General features: G+C 44.8%; 1 protein-coding gene across 2 annotated transcripts in view; it reads left to right on the forward strand.

Moving 5' to 3' along the window:
• Nucleotides 1–254: 254 nt before the first annotated feature.
• The window catches only part of LOC129386732 (uncharacterized), a 148742-nt gene continuing 121157 nt past the window's right edge, over nucleotides 255–27839 (forward strand). The window contains exons 1-9 of one of the 2 annotated variants that reach the window (XM_072284029.1): nucleotides 255–1053; nucleotides 5990–6007; nucleotides 10919–10942; nucleotides 11248–11260; nucleotides 12724–12830; nucleotides 20595–20746; nucleotides 25023–25215; nucleotides 25951–26179; nucleotides 26884–27049. In XM_072284029.1, coding sequence (XP_072140130.1) covers nucleotides 1050–1053; nucleotides 5990–6007; nucleotides 10919–10942; nucleotides 11248–11260; nucleotides 12724–12830; nucleotides 20595–20746; nucleotides 25023–25215; nucleotides 25951–26179; nucleotides 26884–27049 — 906 coding nt within the window. In that variant the 5' untranslated portion in view covers nucleotides 255–1049. The remainder of the gene's footprint in view (nucleotides 1054–5989; nucleotides 6008–10918; nucleotides 10943–11247; nucleotides 11261–12723; nucleotides 12831–20594; nucleotides 20747–25022; nucleotides 25216–25950; nucleotides 26180–26883; nucleotides 27050–27839) is intronic. The other variant, XM_055074894.2, reaches the window with a different exon arrangement.

Genomic DNA, 27839 nt, shown 5'->3' on the forward strand with positions numbered 1-27839 from the left:
TGTCGTCGTTATGATAGATATTTTTCTCTCTCTTTCAACTTTTCTAACCTGAAGTTATTCACACTCCAGAAAAGTGTCCACTTTTACCACTTGAAGTTTTTGCACAATAATATAAATTCACCACGTTCTTCTTCTTGTGATTATATTTCATTTTCAGCACCCTCAAATAATCGTCAATATCATCCACTAAATATTGTTCCTTATAGTTCTTGTTCAGACTTGTTTTTGTAGAGTGCTTTTTTCCTTCGTACCATTCAGTGCCAGAATGTGTTGCCCGGGAATGTACGCGAATGCACTTGAGATGAATTTCTTACTGCTATTTATTAGTCGTAATGTATCTGTGAAATTGGTTGTTCTTTTCTTACTCCTGCAATACCCATACGTTGGCGGCAGCATGTACAAATAAGTAAATAAATAAATAAATAAATAGGTATTCATTCTAATATTCCTCCGCGCTGTACGGTAATTTTATCGTCTTTTGTTTCTACAATAAGTCTCATAGGCATGAACCTAGATTTTAGGGCACAAAAAAAAAAGAAAAGCTGCCACAGAGATGTTTCTTCAGCCGTGAGGGAATGTATAGTTGGTTCAGGGAGATTTTCTTAAGTTCTTCATAGGGTATGTTTATTCATTCTATTCAGACAATTTTACCAATTTTAGTAATAATAGAAGTTGCGGAATACTATCCTAATCTTGGCCGATCCCGCACCGTGGATGTGCGCCATCATTGAAGGAAAATGAAAGTTAATCCAAATCTTCGTGAGTGAAGTGTGATAGGCGTTATACTTCACCTTGATTTGCTTTTTCTATTAGGCATTCCTCGTTCCCCTGGTACTTTTTTCTTGAACCGCCGAATTTTTGCCAATTCCCCTTAGTGGGTAAGCGCCACCAATGAAGAACAACCAAGCAAGCAAGTGCCCGGCTATCAAAGGAGAAGAAGAAAAGGCAGTAGTGCGCGAGGTCTGAGCCACGACGTTCGCTCAAGGTTTCTCCTTCTTCCGGCCTCTTTCCAGTCGCTCAGGTGAATATTTGCGGTTCCGGCGCCAAACATGGGTAAGTGAATGTTTAATTCAGAGTTTAGTTTGCTTCGTCTTGTAACCCACGACTGCCCGGCAGGTACAAAATCGACCCATACCGGTGTCGTACTTGGCGTTGAGCTTTTAAAGGCACTGAGGCATGCTGTGCTGGGCAAACAGGAACTACAATACTTTCTTCCTTGCAGTGCAATCACTACCAAAAAAAAAAAGAGCAGTGAGATGTTTTCTGCGAAACGGCTTGGCTAGTTTGCGTTGAGGCCTATGCACGCGCACTGAACGCATGTCTTGCCAGCACAATCAATTCCGCTCGTACGCGAGCAACGATTGCAGCTCATGAACTTTCTTAGAAACGGCTTCCTTATTGCGATACACTGAAATAAAGCTTGCCGGAGGAAGGAAACAGGTCGCGCCAAAAGAAATTTGTCACAAGAAGAGCTACCTTTACCCCAAAGACGATGGCAGTTATGGTGTTGCTGCTTTTAAAGGGTTCTTGAAGATCCGCTAATACTGAAAGAAAATGGGGCTCCAGTCCACGCTATGAAGGTGGTTGGCCAGAGGCTGTGGTATAACGTGATCCAATAGAACAAGTGACGTAGCCTTGAACTGGGTTCTGCCCCGCCTGAGCACGACACTGTTCTGCATACTGACATTGCTGTTTTTTCGTCACTCATGGTATTCGCGCTGCTCTTCGGGAGTCGTGCATGGCGCTTCCATAGCGCTATCACAACACAAATGAAATCAAATGCTAGGCGGGTTCTTTTTTCAAATATGAAAGTACTAACGTCACTCTCTGCTTCCTTCGTTAAACTTGCCACTTCCTTCCAAGTTACTTGGAAGGCGCGGTCCTTGCTCTTTCACATGGAACGCCGCGCTTGCGTTCCGCTGTAATTGGTTAAGTTCTTGGTGGCGTGGAGGAAGAAATCCCGGGATCCAAGTGATATGCGGATGCCCTGACTAAAAGGAATGGCGCGCTCCTCTGCGAAATTTATTGGTTTCTCTCTTCGCGCACCTTGACTACAACAAGGTGAAGCGTGTGAGGTCATCAAACCTTAAAGATGCCGAAGTTATGACATACAAGGAACATCACTTCCAATCCGCCTGCTAGCACACATTTAGCATACATTTCACACACCCACTTCTGTCCGTCGTCTAGCTTTCCTGTCACACACAATCAACTAATGTCACCTCGTTCACTCAGTTTTTCACTGACCGTGCGGCACCATCGTCGTGTAGCCAAAGCGCGCGGAGTCCTGAAGAGCGGAAGTGAATGATTCTGTCAATCAAGAAAGAGTGGCTGGGTGTCTGTCACTACGGACGCCGTGTCCACGTGTCCTGTAGAAAAATTCGATGCTCCGTGGGGGACGTGACAAATGCGAAAGAGAAATCAATCGTCTGCCTTCAGCTTTTGAGTGGTTCAGGGGCCCTTTAACAACAATGTGAGCCAATGAGGAACTCAAGAGAAAGTGCTCTTTTGGGTGGGGCGCGCAACACTGCTATCAAGATTTTAAGTGCGGCTTTGCTTCGCTTTAATTGGACGTCAGACGCTTGGTGACGTGCCTACCGACCGCTTTTTACTCAGAACCACCAGCCGCCAAGGTATAAAGAGCAATCACGCAGGGTTTCCCTGCAGTTCCGTGAATATGTGGCGCGAGTTTCATGTATACGGGCTACCGCATGAATTCGGTTTAGTTAATGCAAGAAATATACCGGTGTGTTGAAATTTGTGTATATTTCTAAATAGAGGCTATAGAAATCTAACGGCCTCTCTTACTGGTAGACTACTTAACTGAATATGCTGGCGCCTTTTGAAGCCTATCTTGTCCCACAACTACAGTCATCGGCCTTGCTTGCGTTTCCTTCCGAGAAAAATCTGCGCTCGCTACTTTCATGTCGAGAATGCTATGTCATGCTGACAACGCTCATGCCGTTCGTGACCTGGAATTACTGGGCTCATAGCGTTAAGGAAACGAAACGCATACAATACTGATGGAGATTATTATTGTCGTACAAGATATGCCTGAAAGCGTGTAAACTGTTTTAACAGTGCACTCTCCACCTTGCTTTAATTTGTACCAACCTTAGTCTACCTTGATCCACATTATTCTCTTTTAATTTACTTTGATTTACTTTAATCTGAATTAATACCCCTGAGAGCAATCTTGGAAGTGGGCCAGATCGGCTTTTTGGGTGATCTCACAGTGCGAGAGGCAGCAGGTCCTTCGCCGGGAACGTGATGTCAACACAGTCCCGTCGGTTGTCTTGCCATGCGGGGTTGACGCCGGTCGCTGGATTTTTCGCTTCGTGGGGCGAATAGGGCTGTCGCCTTAATAAGGCCCATCAGGCGATCTCAGTAATATAAAGCTTGATGGAATCACGCCCTGTCGTCATGCACAGATGCCAGGCACCATATGAGCCCTGTCTACAGGGCTCATATGGTGCCCGTGAACACGCTGTGGGAATCATCATGAAGCGTTTCCAGCGGTGAAAATTGCTTTGGCTGGCGAAAATACTTTGTCACGTGTCCGAGCCGAGGCCAGTGAACTTTCCTCTCAACATCGGCTTCAACGCCAAACAATCCTGGTACTTGTCTTCTGTGTAGTTAGGTGCCCTGAATACCTCGTTGCGGTCCTCCTCATGGTCGCGTTACCCTTGTTTTCTTTTTTAAATACGAAGCTTTTTTTGCCTTTTCCTTCGACTTTCCCATTGCTGGTTCTGCTGCTGCTGCTGCTGCTGTTCGCCACGCCACTAACGCCGGTCACGTCAGGACGTAATCGAGACGCACGTCACTAACGCCGGCCGCGTCAGGACGTGGTGGAGACATGGCTGTGTCACACAAAAAAAAAACAACAACACAAAAGGCATGCGCTGTTGGTGTTTTGTTTCATGACATTTGTTTATGAGCTGTCATTCTCAAAATTCTGAGGAATAACTTCATAAAGAATGTAAGACCGGGTATGCTCCACATGGAGGGCCTGCGCGGTTGTGGTTCAGAATGATTATTCGCCAAGCAATGGCCGCGTCGTCGACACGGAATATCCTGCGACACAGGGCCCTTCCCGCTATCGCGGTAAGATCGCCCCACATGCAGCGTTTTCCCGGCGTTCACTGGCTTTCGAGCGCAAGCCAATCAGAGCTGGTCCGCCTGACGCTCGCGTGACCGGGCGCCTTCTGTGGTGGCGTAGATGCGTCGACGCCGAGAGACGCAACGCCAGAAAACGCCGGTAAAAACGCTGAATGTGGCGCGGCCTTTAGTACATGCCAGTAGTGTGCCACAAAGGAAACACGAACAGAGAAGCTCATATCAAGATTTACACGGCGCCGCATTTGCACAATGCCTTCTGGACGCCTACATAGGCGTGACCCCTCTCAAATGCTGTGCAGAAGCTGCCGCGCTTGTCTCCGTGCTCACCTGCAACAGCAACGACATTAGAGGAGTAGAGTAGTGGGAAGAATGTTAGCGAGGAAATAGAGAGAGGGAGGGAGGAGGCAGTTTTGTAAGCAAATACCCACAATGGTGCCGAAGCTTGCACTGAGTGCTGACGAGATGAAGGCTTGCATAAAGCGTCGAGCGGAGCAAGAACAACAAACAGAAGCGTAACAGGCATGGTAACATTTCACATCCCGTCCCGACTGTCGTATGCCGTCAATATATCACCGCCAAATAATGTCAATAATACCTACAGTGTGTGGGATCTGCGTCTTTTTTTCCGCCTCTGATAAGCCATTGAACTAGCACAACTGCAGATGGTAGGTAATAAAGCTGTCGACCTGGGAAATAAAAGGCACGCTTTAACTATTCCTCCAGCTAAAAACAAAACGTCTAGCTAAAAATAAACTTACGGGCTCTGTGGTTTCAATTTACCATGTCACACCTTGTATTTATATCGTCCGACCAAACATCTGGTGCTGTGGATATCAGCACGGCCGTATGCTGCGACTCAAGGATTTCCATGCCACCATGAATTGCCCTTAATATACGAAGCAAGTATACTGAATCGAGTCACGGCCTTCGAGACCACACGTGCTGCCAAATCTCGGAGGTGATGCTCAGACTATTCGCAGCCCACATTTGGAACACTACCTTTACGTGGCAGTATTCAGGCCAATTTCCTGCTTTCGTGATCCTGTCCTGAATACAAGGCGGTCAGCATTGAAATGATCGCCAAGCCGACACCTAAGGATAAATGGAGATTAGTATTGAATATTTTGACACGTTGGATTTACGATCATGGAAAAATTGCAGGTTTGCGTAATGTACATCAATTGCTTTTTCCATGTCATAGTTACGTTTCTAGCTATAATGTGAAAAGTAAGTGCTTTGCATACCTTATATATATATATATGTATAATATATATACAGTTCTCATAAGGCTAAGGTGAACCTAGGAAACGTTTTACAAAAAGCTAAGGCAACGAGTTTTATGTGGTTCAGAAAAAGCTGGGCATGATAGCTGTTAACATCAACTGAACATTGCCAATGAATTTTTGATGAGCTCTACGAAATCGTCCTCAACCACTTCAGAGGAGCTTAAGGAGTTGCTCTCCCTGCAAATAAAAGAAGTAATTTTGCTTCTTCATTAGGAACAGCTATATTTACATATGAGGGCCAGTTAAAGTTAAAGTTACTTCCGTATGAAAAAGTACTAGATAAAATGTAAAAAACAACTGAATAAAGAATTTGGGGCTGGGTGCTGGACGCGGAATACATTGGCATGGTTTCCAGTTTTGTGTGTTCGGGGGGTCCTGCCGCATTCTGGTAAAATAAAAACCTTACAGCTTGAACGTAGAAAATAGAACGCCTAAGAAAGATTAAGTGTTGGTACTGCTCCCGGCATTTAGATTAAACAGTGCAGCTGGCCAAATTATCAAGATGTGTATCAAGATGTGTATAAAGCGCCAATCTATATTGTTTTACAATTCAGTAAATTTCCCGCTATTTTTTCCCTTTACAGGGGACGAAACTGAAAGTGGTAAGTTTTGTGCGTATACAACGTAATATAAACCGGCACCACGCATTGTCAACAGAAATAGGGTTCCGGATTTCCAAACGCCTTCCCAAACTTTTTCCACTGGGTTTTGTGCAGCATCAAGTATGTGCATTTGAAATCTTCCAACTTCAATGATCACAATTTAAATGTTAATTTAAATGCATTATTTACAAGCATCACGCAAATCGTTTGCATATACTACTGTCCACGTCAGCCGCATTCCTTCCACCAGGTAATAGCGCAAATACGTCACTTTAGTTAGCTCACAAATGTGTGCGCAACACCTTATGCGTTTCACTGTTCTCGCTAAGGAAACACGCATTAAAAGTAGCAATAAATTATAAACTTAGAATAAACAACGATTTGGTTATTGGACACGCCGTAGCGGAGGGTTGCGGAATAATTTTGGCAACTATGTGATCTATCAAATGTCCCCAATGCACAGGCCACGGGCGTTCTTGGATTTCGCCTCGGTCGAGTTGCAGCCGTCAGTGATCAGTGATCAGTGAAAGAATTCAGTGATCTATATTACTTTCTGCAACCGGAAAAAATTTCCGCAAATGCAGAAATAAGATGTCAAAATGCCTCGTGAGCTACTCGTAGGCATTTTTTTTTAATGGGCACCTCATCCAACATGTGGCGTTCTCCTTTATACTTGGCTTTGAAAAGTGTACTTGGCTTCAAAAAAAGTGTCCACAACCGTTGACAATGGAAGTGAACACAAGGATTTGCGAAAACGCTTGCAGCAGTGTTCTTTTTTTTTAGCGGCCGCCCGGGCCATGTCATGGTGTTCCCCTTTGGAAGTTGAATACACTGTGGCCACGGATCAAGATAGCTGCGGGGGGAGTCAAACTCCACGCGCCAGCGCGCGTGAGCGGCGATTGAGCGTCACACATATGGCGAGGAGGAAGCAGGTTTCGAGCACCCTGCGATAAACAGCACGATGGTGATATCGGTCATATTGAGGCACCTTAGTCGAGCACCGCTCGCGGTGCAGTGCAAATGTTGTCCCCGAGGCAAGATATCGAGCGCTCCGCCACACGCCGTGTGCTCGCCTAGTCAGTTGCTCACACACGTTTGTTTGTCGAAGCCACACGGGCAGTTATTTTGTGCCACGTTCGTCACCTCAGCGCTTTGCACGTGATTTCGACGAGCTTCGGCACGTGGCCTACGAAGCCCACCCGCGAGCGGGAAGCCCCGGTCTCTGAGACTGCGTTGTCACACCAGGCATTCTCGGGAGCCTGACTGGAGCTGAATGCACGTTTTTAAGTGCCTGCGACAAATACCGCATCCTGCAAGCCAGCTCGCGGAGCGCGGGGCGTGTATTATTCGTGACGTCATCTGACCTTGAGGAACTGGAGTGTTTCCCCTCCGGACAGTGGCGTAGCCAGGGTGGGCCGACGGCACTTGAGCCACCCCCCCACTAGACCTTCTTTCCGGCGTGCGCCCTGGTCACTTTTATTCCTGGCAAGTCGCTTCTGAACAAAGGCGCATATCCTTCGAACGCCCGCCCCAGACAACTACAGGACGGTACACGCCTTCAGGCAGACCAGCGGCTCGCACAACGTAATGCAATTTAATCTCGATCTAACGAAACCAGATTTTACGAAGTTCCCGATCTTACGAAGAAATTTCCATTTCCCGGCAGGTACTCATTCGGTTCAGTGTTTCCATCAACCCGAATTAATGAAACAAACTTGGCCGAACTCGATTTGCTGACGTTTGCCATGAAACAAATGTCTAAAAAAAGCGGTGATTCCTTTCTAATTTCGACACAGACGGGTTCCTCTTCGAGCACGCGTTCTAAAGTTATCGCGTTAAAACATCTAGGGTGCGATGGTGACATCCCTAGCTTTAATTTGACGAGGCTGCGCGATGTGCCTATTCACGGAACCACCGACTCAACACCGCCTTGGTAGGGGCACTGGTGGTTGCTTTCGTTATTTCATGGTTTGTGTGACAGATGGCTAGATTAGCGGCAAATGCGATGCCGCGATAGCCTTTTCGGGTGCGCTACGTTACAGTTTTAGATTTTGAGGGACCAAAAAGTTCTTTCTCAATTTTTCAAACTTCCTGATTTAATGAAAAAACTCTTGCGAGGGCATCCCCTCGCTAATTCTAATTTCAACTGTAGTTGTATTATGATGCCCCATGAATGAGAAACACAATAGAGATTAATCGAACCCTATACCCTGCCTCAACCCCCCCCCCCCCCCAAAAAAAAAGAAAGAAGTGCTGGCTACGAGTCTGCCTCCTCCGTTATCTCGCTCCTTGACCATATTCCAGGCTAAATAAGGCGCGTGATTTTAATGAACCGCTAGTTTTCGCTCAAGAGTACCTGCCATTACAATAAGTATCAACAAATGTGGCCACTGGCAGCAAAGTGGTTAAGAACACTGCAAAATAACGAGGAATTTTCTTTTATCGATGCTCTATCGGGTAGTGCGAAGGTTTTCCCCTGCGTTAACGACGGTAAATTGCATTATGCATTGTTGAATCTGAGACAAACAGGTTTCTCACAAAGAGTTATCAGTTTCATGTGAGTGGCTACATAATATTAACAATAGAACATTTTCATAGTTCGCATGCGAACGTCTCGGTACCACATATTTGCGAAACAAGTGGCGGCATTTTTCATTGTCGAAATGATATCGAGGTGCTAGATGCTCATGCGCGTACTTCTCACTTGCAAATGACTTGATGACGGGAGCCACGTCTTTATGTTGCCTGCCATAGCAGAGGCCAACTGTACTCGTATGTTGTACATGCAAAATTACTACGCTGCCAATAGTTGCTGCAATAGGCTTTGCTAATCTAAAATAAAGAAAGTATGAAGCACTCAATAGACGTTCAAAGTTCTACTGTTACAATGTACTAATTACATTTGAAATCATGGAATAAGGTCACCCACGAAAAGGGAGTAGTGTCTGTTCAATCTGTTTCATAACTAGAACCAGGATGACTTCATTACACAAGAAGTAACTGTTCCCACCCACATAAACACGGAGCGTTTTGGCGCGTTGTACGAAGTTGTCACATAAATATATGCACATTAAAACTATGAAAGTGGTGTCCTCTTGTTAAGGAATTTTATTTCTTTTAATGAAAGCTCACCTTCCAAATTAGCTGGTAATGAGGGGACAGGAAAGTACAAAGTTGGAATTTTTTTTTTTTTTACGGACAACGCACCCATAAAAAGATTCTATAGATAACTATTACCATGAGCACGTTCCATTTCAATATGGTTTCAACTCGAGCTTCGGAACCACACTTCTGCAAAGACGTACTAATCAAATAATGTACGACAACACCCTTGCATTGTATTACCTACTTCAAATGGCTGCACGTTAGGGCAAAAGCCTTACGTGGCTCGTTACAATGGCTCATACTCGAAGAAAGCGACGTTTAGTCGAGTGATTCTGAAATATCATAAGCCATGAGCAATCGCTCATAGCCGAAAGGGAAATCATAACCTGAAATGGCTCATTCCCCCTAAGCAAGCAGGGATGCAATGGCTCAATATGAAAGGACAAACAAAAAAAAAGAAAGAACGAAAGAAGGAACGAGAAAAGGAACTAAGTAAAGAATTAAAGAGCGATGAATGAGCAAAGAAGGAGAAAACAATGAAAGAGAGAACGAAAGAAGGAATGAAAGTACCTTTAGATAGTGTGTTATGTGCTCACATGTGTTGACGAAATCAACCGACAGCATAATGCGTGTACTTCACACTGCAGCTCATTATGCCGTTCAACAATCTGACCTCTCCTATCGGATAACTTGATGCGTTACACTTGTGCCAGCAGGGCTTCAGCTTCACGTGTTACAGGAGTGTAACATATTGCCGATTTTTTGTCTACTGTGCAGCATGGTGTCTTGTAATTCATTTCGATATCGCAGTTTAGGCCAGAAACCCGGTATAAGCAAAAAGTATTTGTGCTTGAGGTATTAAAAACATTCTCTTCACCTAGTGAATTTCACCAGCCGCTGTGTTCAAGCAACGCATGCATATGTACGTACGGGCCGTTGCTTGTAGAGAGGCATCATGCTGTTCCTTTTCATCAGCAACTCCGTAAAACCACTTCAGTCTATGAACACGATACTATGATTTTGATCAGGGACGCAACTAGACGCCCCGTGAATTGTCATTATTCCAGGAGCCTGCGTTTAGAAGGATGTTAATACTTTGGCAAACAACCTTTACATGAGATCTTAGATCTTTATATCAGTGTATTACATAATTGCATTTACCAGTTATACTCGTGAAAAGGTAAGCTTAATAAAATAGAACTGAAATTTATATTTTCTTGACCTCTGTGCACTGAAATTTGCTGTAGTAAAATTTTCACCAAATATTGCAAGTTTATCTTCTCGCACTGGTCGTTTTGTTTACATGATTAGCCGGAACAGCAAGCGTTTTAAGCCTGAGTTGCCATCACTGGCTGCCTAAGCTTTTACCTTTCTTAATAGTGCTGGCTTCTATATATTTTATTTACCTACTACTTTATGGTAAATTTTAACATGCGTCCTAATTTCACGTTCCTTCCCGCCTCTTCCATCCACCCCCCCCTCCCCAAAAACAAAACAAATACGAATGATCTGGTTTGTGCGCACAACAACCCAAGAATTAAAAATACGCGCCGCATTTGCAAGGCGTAACAACTACAATCCCAACAGAATGCGATGAAATGTGCGGAATCTGGGTTTCTAACAACAGCTTATTGCGTAAGATGCACACCTGAGACACTTCGTTTTCATGGAAGCTTCGCACAGACCCTCGTGCAATACCTTTGCTTCAATTCCATGAATGAGATGCCGGATTTTAGTGGCAGAGTGAAGGCGTTGCTCGAGTTTGGTATTTCACATTTTTTCACTTTTTGCTGTTTGCCGTTTCAGAAGTCGCGTCAACTGTGGGGACAGGTGAGTGTCACTAGTAATTTTCGCAATTTCAGACACCCCACAACTTTACACCTAACAATAGGTTAAGCAATGTTATACTTGCGTTCAAAAATTCTCAACAGAATTGCTGACTGCAGCAAGACTAAGGCAATCTCCGCTTACTTCATACTGTAAACGTAAGAATTCGTGTAATATTTTCCCAACTTATGAAAACAAAGAGACAGGGTAGATACCTTCGAACTTCGATTTGTGATGAATCTCGTAATTCGTTATTTTGACGGTATTTTTCATGTGCTTTATCGAAGTCTTTCTTGTTATTATTACAGAAATAAAACGAAGGTAAGAACAACGCGCCTGCATTTATTCGTGTAGCTATACATGTGCATTACCTTATTATGCACGTCTCTTGATTCTAAAGAGCAATAATTGCATCTGTGCCTCTCATCTCAACCTAACACCGGCGATTCCATTGAAGTGAAGCGCTGTTTCAATTAACGTATGCAAGCCCTACAACAAAATAATAAGCGTTTGGTATACCTATGCACCCAACGCTTAAGCTTTACTGTGGCACTGAAAATCTCGAAGTACGTTCTTCTGAAGTATATATATATATATATATATATATATATATATATATATATATATATATATATATATATATATATATATATATATATATATGTATATATATATAGATTAAACTGCCATTAATAATTTGGGTTTCCAACGGAACGCCAACTGATAAATTTCTATGGCTCACTGAGAAATATTCTAACGGTTGCTCTAAATACAGATTGATCTTGGCGTTTTATTTTTGGGGTGCACTAAAGGATTCGGGGAAAGAGACGAACCACATTCCATTTACTTTTGGGTGCTTGCACTCAAGGCCATGTGTGTATTCACGCGTGCTTGAAACGAAAGATGAATAGTGCGCGCAGACGTGTAAAAGCCCGGACCAAAGGAGACGAAAGAAAGACGACGGTCCTTAGTTGCTGGACATGATAAATGGGCTATAAAATACTTGCGTAAATCTGTTGCATGGATTACAAGGGCATTTGAAGTCCCGTATTTGAAAATTACAGGTAGAATTCAGGGTCGTGCATCTTAGCCTAATTTCGGTATGCTTTATATGTATCAATTGCTGTTGACGAAATTAGAATATAGCTTTTATTGGTGCTTTGGAGAGTTTGCAAAATTATATTTAAGGTTTGTTTTATTTTGCAACGATCTATTTATAAAATATCGTTCAATATATTCGTAACACCGTTCTTTAATGACTGTGAAGGAAAACCAGGCAGAAGCTGGTCTCTGCGTCCACGAATAATATTTTTAAACAAACCCCCTTTATCAGGCTGGAGCCTGATTCCGCCGATTCCACTGCTCGCACACAGTCATCGTGCTGGACGTGTCGTCATCGTCTTTAGTGACCGGACCATTCTGGCACGTAGTAGACCAGTACAACTGGACTAAGTTCCTTCTTCCTAATGCAACAAGTCTCATCAAATTTGGTGCACGAGTTGCGCGGGGAAAAGATCATCGTTTTAAATTAATTTAGATGGAAGCTCCCAATATAAAACTTTCTCGTAAAGGAAACAAATGCAATCTAATGGAAATGTTTTATGAAATCGCTTATCGCGTTTTTTTTTAAATTATCGCATATTACCGCGCATTGTTGGCGCGAGTTTTAGAAAATCTGTTGCAATAGCGCCGAGAGAGAAATATATTAGTTGAGTAGAGAAAGGAAAGCATGCAGAGCTTATTTATCCGAAGGAATATTTTGATGGGGCATTTGTCGTTCGCAGTGACGAAGCAGACGACACAGGCAAGAAAGTACTTCTGTTCTGCTGCGCCGTTTGCCTCATCGCGGTGCTCATAGGTCTGTTTTTATGGACATCCAATTTGAGTCAGGGTGAGTGATGCTGTTTTGATCTGTATGAGTGTTTCTTCTCTAAGGGCAATAAACTGCGATGAAATGCGGATAAGTGTTACCGTTAGGCCACAGGAAGCAGCGAATGGAAAAGCAAGCTCTAGACGACAAATGCCAGGCCCTGGGCGGTTTCTATAAAGGTAACATTGCGGTTTGATGGTCCCATCTAACCATATTCTGCGAGTACGATAGAATGAATATTTAGGCTCGTCAGAATAAATTTCTTTGCACTGATGTTGTTACGACTGAATATTTCATAAAAGAACTTTTGCAAGGGCATAAACGCCGCGGTAATTGACGATGGCATCATAAGTACTGTTGCCGCTTAGGATGTGAGTAGTCGTCATGTTTTACTCTAAATGTTGCTTAGCACAGAATTATTGCTCCTCTTAGAGCAGGGTACCAAGGCATCACTCATTTTCGCGCGGGCTAACCTTTAAAACGGCACAGTTTTTTTAACTGCCACATTCCGTTTCGCCCGTTGAGTCAGACGGTGGTTATCTCACCTGTTAGGGCACAAAAGACCGGCTAGTAGTGCGGAGAATTGATCCACAGAACATTGGGAGTGATATAACCTTGCATGCGTGTAAACAAAAAAAAATGTAAATCCATCGCAGGATTGCATAAAAATAACGTCGGCTCATACAAATATTGAAGAGCCCAGGTGTCGTAATGAAAACGTGGTTATATCGAACGGCTTTATGTTTCTTTATGCATCGCATCAAATTTGCTTTTTCTCGACTACACCTGTTTTGTGCAAATGATTATGTGCCACCGTGTTCTCCGGCCTACATAAGGCGAAAGCTTGAAACATTTTTAATGCCAGTGAGACCTCCTTTCTTCTTTGTACCTAATTAAACCCTACGTGAAGCATGAAATATGAAGCACGGTGTCTCTTTAAATGTATCTCTAATCCCCACCAATATTAAAATAAAATGGCGTATATGATATGCAATTATATGTAAATATTGACACGTGTACTTGTTTATCTCTTTCGGGTGACCGCATTTCACCGTTTAAACAAATGTTCTCACTCAGCGCAGACCGTGCCTGCATCTGCATGTATCGGAAGTTTCTGGAATAGTGTTTTCGATGGTTCTATCCACTGTCTGGTAGGGGAGGGGGTTGCTAGCGAATATTGGGTAATATGATTATTACATGTATTAGCGAAGGGAATTGTGTAGAACTTTCTGGAACACACGCGGGCACTTGCGATTATTATGGAACCGGAATACTCTGGAATTTGAAGACGGTGTGCATCTGTTGTCTTTGTGAAGAAAAAGAACGGAGCCCTGCGCGTCTGCGTCGATTAGCGTCGACTGAACAGTACAACAAAAAAGGGAGTGTACCCCCTACTACGGATAGACGACGCATTGGATCAGCACTGCAACGCTAAGTACTTCTCGTCGGTGGATGTCAAATTTGGCTACTGGCATATAATCGTCGACGAGTGGGATCGCGAAAAGACCGCCTTCGTTAGGCCGGAGAGCCTCGATGAGTTCAAGGTCATGCCATTCGGACTGTGCTCTGTACCTACAATGTGGCAGGCGCCGAGCACCCTGCCACACCGTGTTTGCTGGTTGAAGTGGCAGACCTGTTTTTTCTACTTAGATGAGTCGTCTTCTCCGGGAATTTCGACGATCACCTTAGGCGGCCAGGGACAGTACTAGAGGCCATCAAGTCACCAGGGCTCGCTCTGAAACCGGAAAAGTGCCGCTTTGCCAATGACGAGTAGTGTAGTAGTGGGGTCTGTGTGCCTCTTACTGGCGCTCCATCAAGTAGTTCTCACGCTTAACCTAGCCACTAACCCATCGCGCATAATCCGACGTCAAGTATAGATGGGGTACGCCGCGAGCTAAAACATGTCAAGAACTCAAACGATGCCTGCATTCCCACCGATGCTTTCTCAATTTTACGATGACGCCGATACGTAAGTCCGTACCAAAGCAAGTCGCGTCGGGCCCGCTGCAGTGCTTGTTCAGTAATATGACGGACTAGAAAGGGTCGTTGTTCATGCTAGTAGAACGTTATCGAAACAGCAGGCCAAATATTCACCGATGTATATAGAATGCCTTCCCACTTATTGAGCTACTGTAAAATTTGGCCAATATCTAAAGGGCAGGTCCCTCAAAATCGTAAGCCAACCTCACCCATGTGGCCGCTGGCAAACTGCAAGGATCCTTCAGAACACATTTCACAGAGGAGCCTGAAACTGCAAGAATGGGATACCACAGTGATTTAGCAGTTCGAACGTTAAAAGTTTCATGCTGGCTGCCTCTTTCGCGCCCCCTCGAGCTGCCATTGCAAGACGAACAAGACAAACAAATTCCTATGAACAATACACGCAAACGAATTCGCCGAGCATCAACACGCTGAAGCGGAAATAAGAAGCCTTGTCGAGTACTTGGAAGAAGTGACCGATTTCGCCGAACGGTGTGTAATCGTGGATTCTCATCGTTTCCAAGAAATTAGTAACACGGCCTCTTGCGAGATGCCAGGTTTGCGATGTCAACCGTTGTTTCAGCAGATGCCTCCGGGCCCTTGTACTCAAGGGACCCGCATGAGGCTGTTGTGCTACTTGCCATCAACAATCACTTGTTCATTTTTATTCATGTAACGCCCATTGTTCGCCCATTCATGTAACGCCCATATTACACCCATTGTTCTACATTATATAATTGCAGCATACCCTACTTCCCTCATTCTCATATTTTTTATTCCTTTTGTGTTTTAAGCAATTGATAGCTTTTAGGTTTAGGCCTCTCTACAGCCACGTCACATCAGCCATTAGACCATTCCGTACTCGTAACCACTGCCTTGGCGGTATTTTGCCACACTTGGCCCTTGCGCTATTAAACAGTACATATCATCATTCTTATCATTTGCTCTGCAAAAATACGCCCTCGTATTTAAGATCTTATCTGCAGTACATGCAAACTACCTTCTCTTGGTGATCTCAACACTGCGGCCACAAAAATCGCACGACCTGCTTGATGATCACACAGCCGAGCACCTATCTGTTCCCTTTGCTCGCGAGGATACAAAAGTTGCATTTTTGGACATGCACCGCCAATTACGTTATTTGCAACTTCAGGACATGCCGAGACTGTCAGCGACGCAAGACGCCACTAAGAGGACTAGCGAGATTGCTTCAGGCAGTCAAAGTGGGTCCTTGCCGAGATAAATTTATTGGCGCACGTTGTCACGTCAACATTCGGAAATCAGTGGGCTGTCGTGCGGATGGACGACCTTACCCACTTCGCTGAAACGAAAGCTCTGCCGACAGGCAGTGCAACCGAAGTGGTGAAAGTCTTCATCGAGGCCATACCGATGTAACATGGTGCCCCGGAAGTCCTCATCACCGACAGAATAGCCTTTGCAGCAGAGCCCACCCAAGCCATTCTGCAATACAGCCAGACAAGCCACAGGAGGACAACTGCCGGCAACCCGAAGACGAATTGTCCAAAGGAATGCTAAACAAGATCCTCACCGACATGTGAGCAATGTGTGTCGACGCCTAGCAGAAGAGGGGGGATGCCGACCTTCCATACAGAACCTTCGCATGCAAAATTGCAGTGCAAGAAATAGCGGACATCACGCGGTTCAAGCTGGTTTACGGAAGGAACGCGACGATGGCTCTGGATGCCATCCGACTGCGCATCACCGACGAAGAGAATCTCGACGTAGCCCCATTCTACAACGCACCGGAGAAGCACAACTTGCGCATCTGCGCCTCAAAGCCAGCAGAACACGAGCAGTCGACACCACAATTCTCGGGAACGCTACATGGATTGCCAGCCCGGTAACTTCATTTGCATTAGGACCCAAATGCCGGTTAATACCCAGTGATCGACGCTATTTCTGGTCCTACAGCATCATCCGGCGTACTGGCGCACTGACCTATGAGGGGTTGCCACGTGACATTACGCAATACAGCTGCACTGCTCGCGGCCGGAAATAGTCGATTATTGGACCTTAAGCCCTTCTGAAACTGCTAACGATGTGTAAGACTTTGTGTCTGTTTTTGTCTATTTTGTTTGTCTTATACGGTTGGTTTAGTTTTTTGTTCTCGTATTTGTAGTATCACGACGATGCTGTTGATAAGGGTGGCATTACCATGCGTACGTACTTCTCCTTGTTAAGGGGGCTCCATCTGACCCACTTCCTACTTTATGTAATCGCTCGGAGTGAAAGACGCCTGCCTGAATTCGAACTTACTCAAATACTAGCGTTGATCCAATCATTTGTGTAGGCTCATAAGATTGCAAAGCCGCCGCGAACACTGTTATACTTTCTGTAAGGTATTCGAGACTAGCGATTACTCTGGACAGTTTGACGAGTCATGCATAAATGTCGACGCGTGGATCTAGATTTTCGAAGATCGCCAACAGGGCTCGCCACTATTGTGTTGCTTTGATCCTTACTCGCTTTTCATTGCAGAAGCACACCAAAACAGAATGTTATGATACACAGTTTTGGTACTGTGCTTGTCACCGTCACCACCGGGTTACAAAGCAGTAATTATTCAAACTTAGTTTTACCAGGAATAAAGGTCGGCCGCCACATGCTGAAATTGTCAAGAGATAAGAACATGTAAATAGAATATAGGTAAACCCATCTATCTTTAGAAAACATAAGAAAAACGTTAAGCATGGCACACTTTTATTACCATTAACCTCTGCTAGTTAAAATCATAAGCGAACGCTGCAAGCTACGTCCTCGACAGAAATCCCAGAAGGGTATCCCTGCTGGGAGGCTTCGCAGTTGTCCTCAGCTCCGAAATGACGTCGTCCTCAGTGCTGAGAGTGCGTCGGAAATCCAGCATTTCTTAAAGCCAGCGTAAATATTCTCGAAACTGATTTTACTGCAGGCGTAACGGAGAAATACTTTTGGCTCCGTGACTTGGTTGTATTTGTTCACGAAGATAGGTGGATAATCTGCTGTCACGAATGTACGCCGTTAGCTCATTGTTGGCAATATCTCCAAGAAAAAAGCCTGGCCGTATTCGAACAATGCGGCACTAACAATACATTGAATGCAAGGCGGGTTGGCTGACATCAATAACATTGCAGTAAGTAATAAAACAAGGCGAGAAAGGCGTCGCGTTTAGTAAAACAGTCGCAGTATCGCCCAACGCTGAAGCATTGATAAGGAAAACAGATTATTAGGCAGCTACACAATAAAACGAATGCAGTTTTTTCATCCGTATAAGCTCGTAAGCATTTCTTTGCAAAATAAGTTAAGCATAGCGTCGCGTGTGCATAGGCAAGCATCAACACATCTCACTCGATGAGTGCGGACCCTCCCTGTCACAACGCTGGCGTGAGGAAGAGGGGCCGCAGTGAGCGGAATGGACCTCTCGCTTCAACCCGCACTAAGTGGCGGGAAGGCCGCGCGCACGAAGCTATCAGCCCTTGGTACTTCCACACTCTGTAATCATTGCAGCTCGCTTTTGAGGTAGTTGCGGCGCGGCCGCGCTCAATCGTGCTATACGCAGCCGCCGCCGGAGAAGACCCCCTTCGGGCCTCTGGCCTTGTGCGCGTGTGGAAGACGGCGCGCTTCCTCCACACCTTTCGCCCTTGCGCGCGCGAGATGACGGCGCCGTCCTCGGCTAACCCTCGCCCACTCTCACATGCACCTACAGCACATGCCGTGCGGTGTTGCCGCACTTGGATTTTACACAGAACATCACGGCTGCGCCGCCGGTCGCAGCGGAAAGGCGCCCGTAGTGTCCACGTATTTCTTGATGCAATAAAAAAGCCAACATATATAGGGGGGAAGTAAACGAGCCTTGGCACTCTGTTTGCGAAAAAACACGCTGAAAGCTAGACGAAATATGTTGTATGATATGTGACAGCGGCCGTTGTGCGATATCACCTTCTGTAGATTGACACAGCGAAATTGGCGTCTATAAGGCGACTAAACACTGGCAGAAGCACGAGAAAGCTCATGCGTGGGGTGACGCAAAAGGACAGATATATATGCGAAGGATAGAGCACAGTCGATGTATCCAGAAGATCTACGTTATTTATTCTGCTCATCTATAAATATATCTACAGATTGACAGGCAACCGCCTCTGCAGCTGGTACATTCAATTATCGATTGGTTCGAGGGAAGTATTGAATCTCTAAAGCCTTGCGTTTTACAGGTGTACAATTTAATGTTCTATTCGCAATTTAATCGGGTGGACCAGCGACTTCTAGGCTTATTGCAGCACTAAGCTATACAAGCGCGATACTTAAAGCTCATGGCTAAGGGCACTGTTCGTAGCACTGCAAAGCGCTAGGTGCCAAATGCAGTCACAATGCGCAACAATGACCACCGTTTTAATTGTATGTCATAACGCATTAGCTCGGTGTCCACGCACACACCGGTGGCGTAAAAAATTCCGCAGCCATGCTTTCCATGTATCTCATTTCAATCGCAGAACATATACGTTTTCTTGTTTATGCACACCTAGCATTCCATAGTGAGTGCGTGTTTTTTATTATGTTATATCGCCTTTGCTGCTAGATATTCTGATATTGCAGCACCGCAGTGGATCCACCATCTTATCTCCTTCCTATAAATTTTTGGAGCACTCTTAACTCACTGGAGTCATTATTCATTAGAACAGCGGTGGCGAAAGGTAGAGCATCTGCCTCGTATTCGGGAGGTACTTGGTTCAAATCCCTGCACCGCATCTCTAAGCAATATTCTTTTACGCCTTTCTTACGCCAGCTCATTCATGGTTAAGAGTGAAAACTGTATCGTCACACAACCTGATTCTCTGGCAGCCTCGACTGCGTTTACGATAACTTGGCACCTTTTCTGTGACTATAACACACGAGCCATCATACCCTACGATTACATGGCTTGCCTCACTGCATTGTTTTCTTTTATTGTTAATGAAAACATTGGCTGCCCTTGCTTGCTCTAATGAACAGCGATGTCATTTTCTCTATTAACTTTGCAACTAACATTTTACGTTCCATGTATCACCACGTGCAGTTTTCATTCATTCGGCGAAATTTCTATTGATAGAAGCAACATCAAATAGGTTAAAGCCGATCAAGAATATTTAAGCCTAATGAAGATGACTTCACTCTAGTTATGATTATTGACATATACTTATTACTTTTCACCTGAATGAGTAAATAATTAGTCATTTTTTAAGAAATAATCAAGGAAACCGAGCAAACGTTTGCATCATACAACCAGGCTCATTCGGATGCTTCACAGAATATGCGTCCGAGATGAGCCACTGGAAGGCATGCTTACGCACTCTTTGATAAGTCCGACACGAGGACGTTTTTGCAGTAATTTATTTGTGGTTCGCTAGGTTTCTATCAGCATTGGAAAAACTTCTTGTGTAAAACGTATCGTAGTAATAGAAATATGGCTGAGGATTTTTTCATGATGGACTGCAATGTTCTCATTGCTCATTTTGCTCTAAATATGCATTGGACAAAATGACAGAGTAATAAATAATTATGCAATAGGGCAAAATACATAAAGTAACCGGCATGATCCAAGTGACTGAAAACACAATTACCTTATTTCTGTCGAGCTACGTGGCACGTGCATATTTTTTATTTCTCGCACACGTTCATCTGTGCGAGATAAGATGATGTTATCTCTCCATATACCTGTAAGTGGCTGCTATTTTCCATAAGTGACTTCACTGGACTTCTAAATGACAAGGCTTTGACCGGGGAATGTTTTCTGTCAATGTCAATCGGCGCTCAATGACCATGAATTTGCAGAGGAGGACATCGATGGTAACGCCACCTACAAACTACCGGAAAACAAAAGTCCAGAAGGCAGCGGAGCAGCAACTACAGCTCAGGACCTCGGAATAACTGCAGCGGTAACGACTAAAATATACGTTACAGTTCAGCCCCACAGATCTGAAGAGGTATGCTACATAACATAAACATTGCTAGATATGTTTAAATATACTTTTGATTTGTGCTGTTTCTAAAACGCAATCAGCGTATGTGTATCATCTGTATGTCCGCGGTTCAGGCTCTACTCGCGAAAGTCCATTATACGTAACTGTGCGACATTTCTCAAGTACCGCTTCTGTGTTTTACGCTTCTATGGGACGTCTATGACGCTTCTATTCACATATTTCAAAAATAATAACATTTTATGAATGCATGTTTCCATAAAAGTGGCAATTCAGGTGCGTGTTTAATTTTGTGTTGATATGTGTGCCTTTTTTGCTCATACCGTACGCTGATGTTCTTGAAAGGAATTAAAAGGCACTGGAATAAGGTGCGAAAATCTAATATTGAAGTGGCTTCACGCCTTCAGTGCAGGGGACGGACTAAATTTCCAGTACCTACCTACGCTACCATATGTTTTTTTTAAAGAGTGCTGGCAGCGCCATCCCTAAATCAATCAGCTTTATTAACATAAGCTTATGTGTCCTCACATAGAGTAACCCTGCGATTGCGTCAATAAAAAAATCGAAGTGTGATAACACACTTTGTAGGTAACTTTACTTTAACCGGTCCAGAGCTGCTCGGCAAAATTAAAGGTGAGCTTATTGTTTGAGTGACACTATTTGAAGGCTCATCTCTCGTTAGGATGAATATATTCGTGTTATTCGATTGGTTTGTACAGTCAATCAAGATCTGAAATCTAGACTAAGCCTAAAGAAGTACAATTTTTAGACGCCTGCTTTCTTTTAAGTGTTTTGTTGGTGGGCATACTTGTACAGATTAGTTCTGTGGCCTTACAAACCGCATTGAACGAGAGCATTCGTCTGCAGTATGGTAGGGCGGGTTGTGCATCCGAAACTACGTTGCTACTTCATAAGCACTCACAGTGTAGCGTGTGAATAATTCATAATGCTACACACATATGCTAACACGTATTTTTTATATAAACTGAAGCCAACATGTTGCATACAGCTCTTTCTTCACGTGTAATACTTGATCTGGTGCGCAGTGCTTCGACAATCAAATATACAGCTCAGATAACAAAGTAAAGTTCTAGTATTGGTAAATTTGAGAGCGCAGCTCACAGGCGCACATTTCTGCGGTGAGCGCTGACGTGCCTCGGCGTCGTACTTCGGCGTAACCGAGTGAACAAGCACAGCCAAAGATGAAGGCGAACGCAGAGCGCAGCGGGCTAAGACGAGAGGAGGAAATCGGGAAAGACGGGAAGAGGAAAGCGGAGAGAAGGGTGCAGCGGAAGCATGAGGCGGAAAGCGGCGGAGGGTACGGCGAAAGCGTGAGCAGAAAAGCGTTGTGAGGTGACAGATGGCGCCAGAATAGCGCGCGTCGTGCGTGAGGTCTCTCGACACCGGCTCCTGTGAATCGCACCCACGCATCACCCACGCGTTGGCGGTCGCGATCTCCAGATTATCGAGGCAGTCGCGCCGCACTTCGCTGCATTTGCAACCTGCAGCAGGAGACAAATTGTCCGCTCCAGCGAATATATCGCGAAATGAAAACGCTCATAGACTTGTGTTGAAATGTTGGCATTAACGAGTGCCGTAATGGCCTGTGATTTTTTTCGTTCAGGTTAATTTGCATTATGTAACTGCTAATTTCATCATCGCGTGCCGGAATCTTAACTACCTCAAGGGAAAACTTCTCAGCAGGCAAGATGCCGAGTGCTCGTAGCCAAGGAAGCAGCCTTGTTTTTCAGTTGCGACATAACTGATTTCTTCCCAAGATCCTTCCTCAGTTATTCCATCAAAAATGATTGTATTCATGATCTGGAGGTCCAGTGTCTCAAACCAGCCAATCTCAATATTTCTGATGTGTCAATAATACTGAAATCTTACCTGTCGCAAACCTGCAACACAGCATGTGCCTTAGTAAGGGCCACGCAACACTTCTTATTGTGGCAAATAAATTCGACTGCACTCGAGCAAATGCTTCGGTGAACGCCTGAGCCGAATATAAGTCCCATCAAAGCAGTGCAAGACACGCAAATTACCGCGACAGCATGTCGGAAAGGGACCCATGTCGCAGAAAATGCGAACTGGCGTCCAACGCGGACCGCCGTTGGACGCGTAATTCATTCCGAACCGCGCCCACCCATGCACGCAGGCCCTCTGTGTTGGGCGAAGACGTGGCTGAACTAATTGGATTCAGGAGAGTAAAATGCGTCAAGGAAATCTTAAATACGACTTACACACAACCGACAGACATGATCACATCGGATTGTAATTTCAATGTACCAGAAAACGTGATATTTCTATGCGGAAACTCAATCATAAACCCATTTTCCAGCGTGTCTACCAATCACTGAGTGGCGCGCCGAGCTTGGTTCCTTTCAACAGCACTATGCAGATGGCGATCAGCTCCGCGCATTCGCAGCGCATGCATCAAGCCGTGTTTCTACGGGAAAGCTCGCCTTCGTGCACAGCGTTAGTCTCCAGCACTTCCCGGAAAACATTAGGTAACATAAGCGCCAGTTGCCGGGAAGCGTAACAAACGCAGATCTTTGAATGCTCTCGCGTTCCAGTCTAAAACGCTAGCTTGAGCGCCCTCCATATTTTGTACTCTAAAGATAGGTCACGCTTTCCTTCGGCTCCTTCCAAACCCTGTCCTTGGCACATTATCACGTAAAGGCTACTGCGCATAACTGTTGGTGGAATTTCGTCAACTAATAATAAGTTTGTGAACATCCACAATATCATATCCAACACTTGAAATACTCGCAATGTTTTATGTATTAGGAAAACGCAAAATACTAGTGTGTTCGAACTGTTGATAAAAAGTTAGTTTTTTACCTGCGGTATTTCGCGTGCTTTGTCTTTTCCACATTGGCCGGCTTTTGAACGGCGTAAGATTGTGGCGTCGTTGAAGTTTGTTAAACGCTGCCGATACCGCTATCTGCCCCTGCGTGTGAAAGAGTATCTTTGTTCTTGTGCAGAATTTCTACGCACATTGACATTCATACCAACGTAGCAACTCGGCATTTTCTATGATCGCAGAGCGCGAAACTGCGAGACTACTGGGCACTTCTGCAATGCAAAGTCAGTGACAACGTAAAAAAAATGTCGGTAGAAAAGTGAATGCAAAGTAATTCGCAACTGCACAAAGTAAGCTTCGTTGTTTTATAGGCCATATAAATTGCAGTACACATTTACTATATCAAGCTGGGAATCACGGTATCACGCCCGCCTCGGAAATATAAACGGCTATCGCTCGATCACCACATATACTTTCTGTCACAACACTTCCACGATTAAGAGTGCCAGCATCGGGGAGAGATTACTTCGGGGTTCCTGTCGCTTTAACGTGTGTCCTCGGTTGGAATAACGTAGACCCGTAGTGTAGGTGCGTCAGCAGACAGTTCACGCGGGGCGACCCGCTCTCTCGGCTGGAACTGCCATCTGCGGGAAGCGCTATCTGGAAGTGTTTCAACGAAGCGGGCGCGCTGTTCCGTGGACTCCGAGATACGTACGCATCGGCGTCCGCATGTGGCGTCCGCCCCTTGAGCGAATGCGGTCTATGCATTGTAGAAACGCGGTAAGAGGTGTTTGATTTTTTGCTCAACAGAATTGTGCTTTCTCGTACATTTAAATTACAATCTGAGACCTGTCATGTCTGTAGGTTGTGTGTAAGTCGTAATTTACGATTTTGCCACGTATTTTAGCTTGAGAAATTCAATTAGTTGAATGAACGCCTGAGTATATGTGGTCCGAAACCCTTTGACGCCGACGCCATACAGCTGACGCCGGATTTTCTGCGACACGGGCTCCTTAACGATGTCGCGTTAAAATGCTCACCGCGGTGATGTTCTGTGGGCGGAGCTTTGTGCCCACCTCTCCGCTCCAACCATTGCCTCCACAATGGAAGCTTTTGAAGAAGGAGCGGGAGCACCGCGAAGCGAATGAAGAGGGAGCTTTCATTGCTGATAACTCCGATTCAAGTAAATATTTCAAATACTTCTAGAAAAGCACACTTTACATTCAAATGCATTTCACGACTCCGAATAACTGTGTTAGTGCCCTTTCAAAGTCGATATCGTGGTAAGATTGCGAAACATGGTAACTAACCACCTGAGTAATGAGTCTCGTCAAGGCGATGGTCTGATCACTCGCAGTAGTCTACTTAAACACCTCTGCTACGTGGGTCGGAGGGTTAATAACAAAGAAGGTTTTGATTCAAGAAATGTCTGTGGGATTTGTTTTACGTTTATGCTAAATATATGTACTTCTACAGGATTCAACCCAGAGTGTAACGGAATCATCAGAAATGAACACAGCAGCAACTATTATAGCTACTTCCAGTTCACCTGAGCCAACATCAAGCACCGAGACCCCGACTAAAGCAATAGCTACGACCCCGACTAAAGCAATAGCAACGACCCTGACTGTGTCGACAACACCGGCCACGACCATATCAACGTTACCACGTGAGTGCCTCCAGGATTAGCAGCTGGTATTCATGATGAGGCCGTTTTTTTTCTCATGTCATATGTTGGAACTGAAGAGCGCGTAGTACGGGGCCCGGGGCAGTTATCTCTTATTGTCCATTATAATAGGTGCTAAATAGGCGACAATTGAAGCCGCGTGCGTAGCATTATATCTATAATGTTATATTATGTAGACATGCATGGAATAAGAGAGAATGGATGAGAGAATGAAAATGCATTGGATCGCATACGGCAGACATTGCCAGCTCTTGACTGCAAGCTTACCATTATCATTGAAAAGGAAGGCGTACAATTAGTGCATTTTGCCAGTGCTGACATATGGGGCAGAGGTTTGGAGACTGACAAAGATGCTTGAGAACAAGTTAAAAACAGCGGAAATAGCGATGGAACGAAGATTGCTAGGCATAAAGTTAAGAGAACTGATATAGACGGTATTGTAATTGACATCAACATGAAATAATGAAGCTGGGCAGGTGATATAATGCGCCGGTTAGATAACTATTCGTCCATTAGGGTTACAGATTGGGTACCAAGAGAAGGAAAACGCAATCGAGGACGACAAAGACTATAGACGTACTCGCTATGGACTATAGACTTATTATGATTATATACTTACTGGATAGGAACTAGGAAATGTGTTTAGAGGTCTGGTGCTCCATTTTCACGAATGCTTCACAATGTCATTGCAAATGGTCCTTCGCCTTCTCTTTCAAGCCATCGTTTACGGACCCCCGACCTCGTACTCTGTAGTGTGCACCGTGGACTGCAACATCAGGATGGTGGTCCCGCCGGACGGTGTTTGCGACTTTATATTTTTCGACTCTCTATATGTGACTTGCGGTGGCGGAGTCGGCGACGCGCAAACGACGCCCAAGTTACAGCGTTTCTTCGACCTGGCCGCTCAAGGCAACGACACGCAGTTTGGATGCTCCATCGACGCCTTGTAGGTTGTGAGATGCACTGTGCCGAGTTCATAAGTTTTGGCGAGCGACAAAATGTAGCACACGTATGTCATAATAATCCAAAAATATGTCACTGGCTCATGCAAATTTATTCTAGTAAAATTATGAGAGAGTTGGCCCGAACTGATAACTGGTAGCTAGTTAACTTTGTTCTTGTTTCCAGTTACGTGACTTTGAATTGAAGGGAATTAGCCTCCCGGCCTCCTTGAAGCTGGTGACAATCTTAAACCGTAAGGAGTGGTAGGCACCCTCAGAGGCAGCCACGAGTACTCCTCGAAAGAGCGGTATTTTAGGCTGCAAAATTGGTTGTGTGGAAAGTAAATCAAGGTACCATATGCAATAGGCTTGCATGAGGGTAAAGGCGAATTCGTTATCGCTGAATCGATCTCAATCATAACCTTGTAGGCTTCCTAATTTGCACAAATTATCAAAATATCATCTTCTTATTGACCTTGCACATAAAAAAAACTTCTCGTTTTTTTTCGTTTTCGTGATACGACCTGCGAGAATGATATATATCAAGCGATAATAACCAAAGTCGCTGCATGTCAAACAACATGGGCCACTCATTTTCATGGCTATAAAATAAGCCATGAAGACTGCAGATGTATTATTTTGTTCTGTATCTTGGGCGCTGCCCGGTCCTCGAAATAATGGCTCTGCTATATTCTTTCCTTTTTCGCAGACAGCTTGGCGAATTTGTCACTGACATCGGGAAATCAGATTCCCTGAAATGGGCTCAGGAGAAACTGTGGGCAAACAACGTGTACCACTGGGGCGTCATGAATATCTATCACATTCTCCTGTTTCAAAACCCGGATATCGTGAAGAAAGCGCTCGAGGCCTTGAAGGTAAATTCATGGCATTTGATGTACTGTCTAAAACTTCATTTCAGCTTGAATGTTTAACGAGATGCTTCGACTCCAATGGCAGGTTACTAGGCGGTGACTTGAGGCAAGGGCGCTACATTCATACACCAATACAAAACTCTACAATGTCAAACGCCTTTTTGACAGTGCGGTGGCGGCCTTCAACTTCTGCGAACTTCATAGTTAATATAAAGATTGCGCGCTCGATTGGGAATAATGAAAGCATATTCACCAAACCAAAGGAATTGTTTAATAAATAGGCGCAGGTTTACCAGAAATGTGGAGCCTTCGATTGCGATAACAAATTAGTTGACAGGTGTACCAAGTAGGGAGAGTAGTACTCTCAACTGTACAAAATTACAACCATTCGCTCAATTACCAATATCACAAACATGTTGTCGCGCGCGCACAAGCAAACATGAACACATCTCACTCGATGACAGCAGAAACTAGCTGCCGAAATGTTCGAGAGGGGAAGCGTGGCAGCGGCAGCGAGCGAATTGACCTTCGCGCTGCCTAAAGCTTGAAGATGAACTAAGCAGCGAAAACAACGCGGACAAAGCTATCAGCACTCGGCGCCACTCTTCCATCACAGATCGCGTTCAACATGAATGCCGGAGCAGCCGCGCGATACGCTTCAGCCGCTGGAGTGGAAGACCCCTCTCTCCCTGCGCACGGCGCCTTTAGCGCTTGAGATTGAGCCGCCTTTGTCGGCACAGAACCTTTCGCACACTGTCAGCGCGCAAACCTTTTCATGCTGTCCCGCGGGATG

This window comes from Dermacentor andersoni, chromosome 8 (assembly GCF_023375885.2).
Source record: "Dermacentor andersoni chromosome 8, qqDerAnde1_hic_scaffold, whole genome shotgun sequence".
Taxonomy (NCBI): domain Eukaryota; kingdom Metazoa; phylum Arthropoda; class Arachnida; order Ixodida; family Ixodidae; genus Dermacentor; species Dermacentor andersoni.